Below are 2,602 nucleotides of genomic sequence, written 5' to 3'. Positions count from 1 at the left end.
CCTCTCAGCCAAAGACTGAGGCGGGAAAATAGTGCACGACTTATTGGTACAAAGTTCAACTGAAATAGAACTTGAGATGCGTAGCATTCCAAGTTCGCGGTATGGGTTTTCCGCTGAGTTCTTCCAATCTATATGCTCCATTTTCCAAGTCTTCTGTGACTCGAAAAGGGCCGCCCCAAGTAGGTGCGAGTTTTCCATCTGACATGTCTTTCCGTGCTTCTCCTAATAGTCGCCATACCAGGTCACCTGCTCGGAAGGAGCAGGGTTTCACCCGGGAATTATATCGCTGGGAAGCTTGGAGCTTGCAGGCCTCTTCATGGATTTGGGCTTCGTCTCTAAGTTCGTCCACCAAGTCGAGATCGGCTGCCAGCTCTTGGGCGTTCTGTTCGCTATTGAAGACCTAGCGTCGGTGGGACGCTTCTCCGACTTCAACTGGGATCATTGCGTCGGCTCCTTAAGTTAGCCTGTAGGGTGTTTCTTGCGTGGTCGACTGGGGGGTGCAGTGATATGCCCAGAGGATGCTGGGGAGCATGTCGGGCCACTGCCCTTTTGCGTTCCCGAACCGTTTTTTAAGCTCTCGGAGGATGACCTTGTTGGATGCTTCGGTCTGGCCGTTGGTTTGGGGGTGCTCCACTGAGGTTGGGAGATGCTTGATTCCGAGTTCTTAGAGGAAGTTCTCGAATTCTTCTGCGATGAACTGTCGTCCATTGTCGGTAATGATGGTGTGGGGGATCCCGAACCTGCAGACTATGTTTTTCCAGGTGAATTTCCGCACGTTCTCGGTGGTGATTTTGGCGAGTGGGCACGCCTCAATCCACTTGGTGAAATAGTCGATTGCCACTAGGAGGAATTTTAGCTGACCCTTCGCGGGGGGGAATGGCCCGAGGATGTCCATTCCCCACTGGGAGAAAGGCCACGCTGACATCATGTGGTGAAGGGCTTCGGGGGGTTGTCGGTGTGCGTTGCCAAATTGCTGGCACTCTTTGCATTTTTGGATGTAGTTTTGGCAGTCCGACTTCAGAGTGGGCCAGTAGTACCCAGCTCGGAGTACCCTGGCTGCCATTGAGCGTGCTCCGGAGTGCATTTCGCATATCCCCTGATGGATTTCCTTGACGACGTAGGTTGCTTGAGATGTGGTCAGGCATTTGAGCAGTGGAGTGGAAATCCCACGTTTGAATAATTCATCATCGATGATGATGAATTTGGCTGATCTCATTCTCACCTTTCGTGTTTCGTCTTTGTCTTTGGGCAGGGTCCCCTCTTTCAGGTGGTTCCAGATGTCCGCCATCCATCCCCGTTCTTCATTGTCGTTGACATTGACGATTTTGTCGTCTAGGCTAGGTGAGTGCAGGGTTTCCTGGATGATGGTTCGGTGTTGACCTGGCCGTTTAGTACCGGCGAGTTTTGATAGGAGGTCTGCTCTGGCGTTTTGCTCTCGTGGTACATGTTTTATGGAGAATTCGTCGAAAGACGAGATCTGGCGGGATGCAATGTGGAAGTACCGTTGTAGGAGGGTGTCTTTTGCCTGGTATGTCCCACTGAGCTGTTCTACCATGAGCTTCGAGTCGCTGTTGCAGTTCACTCTTCGAGCTCCGAGATCGTGGGCTAGCCTCAGACCGGCAAGGAGCGCCTCGTACTTTGCCTGGTTATTGGTTACTTTGAAGTCGAACTTGAGGGATTGCTCCAGGGTGACTTGGTTCGGCCCTTCTAGAATGATGCCTGCACCCCCACCTTTGGAGTTGGAGGACCCGTCAACATGTAGGGTCCATGCCTGGGATTCCTCAGTAGTAGCTGGCGTGAGCTCGGCTACGAAATCGGCTAAGCACTGGGCTTTCAGGGGTCCACGGTTTTCGTACTGGATGCCGAACTCGGACAGTTCTATCGACCAGGCAATCATACGTCCGGCGAGCTCAGGTTTTCGTAGAAATTGTTTGATGGGGTAGTCAGTTTTGACTACCACCTGGTGGCTCTGGAAGTAGGGTCGGAGTCGTCGGGCTGCGGTGACCAGTGCCAACGCCAGCTTCTCGATCATCTGGTATCTTCTTTCCGCGTCTTGGAGGACTCGGCTGATGAAGTAGATAAGCGTCTGTGTCTTTTGGTGTTCTTGTACGATGACAGCTCCGATGGCGTTTTCTGCCACCGCTAGGTAGAGAAGGAGGTCGGTATTGTGATCCGGCCTCTGTAAGACTGGCGGAGTTGTGAGGAAGTTTTTGAAGCTTTAAAAAGCTTCTTCGCATTGATCTGTCCAAAGGAAGTTTTTTGGCTTCTTTAGCAGGGTAAAGATTGGCCCTGCTTTCTCCGCAAGTTTGGGGATGAAGCGGGATAGCGAGACTAGCCGTCCGGACAGGCGTTGAACCTCTTTTACCGTTTGTGGGTTTTGCATTTGCATGATGGCTTCGCACTTCTCGGGGTTGGCCTCGATTCCTCTGCTGGTGATCATGAAGCCGAGGAACTTACCCCCCTGGACGCCGAAGACACACTTCTCCGGGTTGAGGCGCATGTTGTGCTTCCTGATCTGGGCGAACACCTCAGCGAGGTCGGAGGCGTGGTCCGTTGCTGAGATGGTTTTAACCACCATGTCGTCCACATAAGCTTCCAAGTT

General features: G+C 52.5%; 1 protein-coding gene across 1 annotated transcript; it reads right to left on the bottom strand.

Moving 5' to 3' along the window:
* Nucleotides 1-664: 664 nt before the first annotated feature.
* LOC109796275 (transposon Tf1-107 polyprotein) lies at nucleotides 665-2,032 on the bottom strand. Its single transcript, XM_083076231.1, has one exon. The coding sequence runs from the start codon at nucleotides 2,030-2,032 to the stop codon at nucleotides 665-667; it is 1,368 nt and encodes a 455-aa protein (XP_082932357.1).
* Nucleotides 2,033-2,602: the final 570 nt, after the last annotated feature.

This window comes from Cajanus cajan, chromosome 6 (genome assembly GCF_000230855.2).
Source record: "Cajanus cajan strain Asha chromosome 6, NIPB_CcT2T_4, whole genome shotgun sequence".
NCBI lineage: Eukaryota > Viridiplantae > Streptophyta > Magnoliopsida > Fabales > Fabaceae > Cajanus > Cajanus cajan.
Note: the sequence above shows the minus strand (reverse complement) of the source record. Positions and strands in the feature narration are given on the sequence as shown.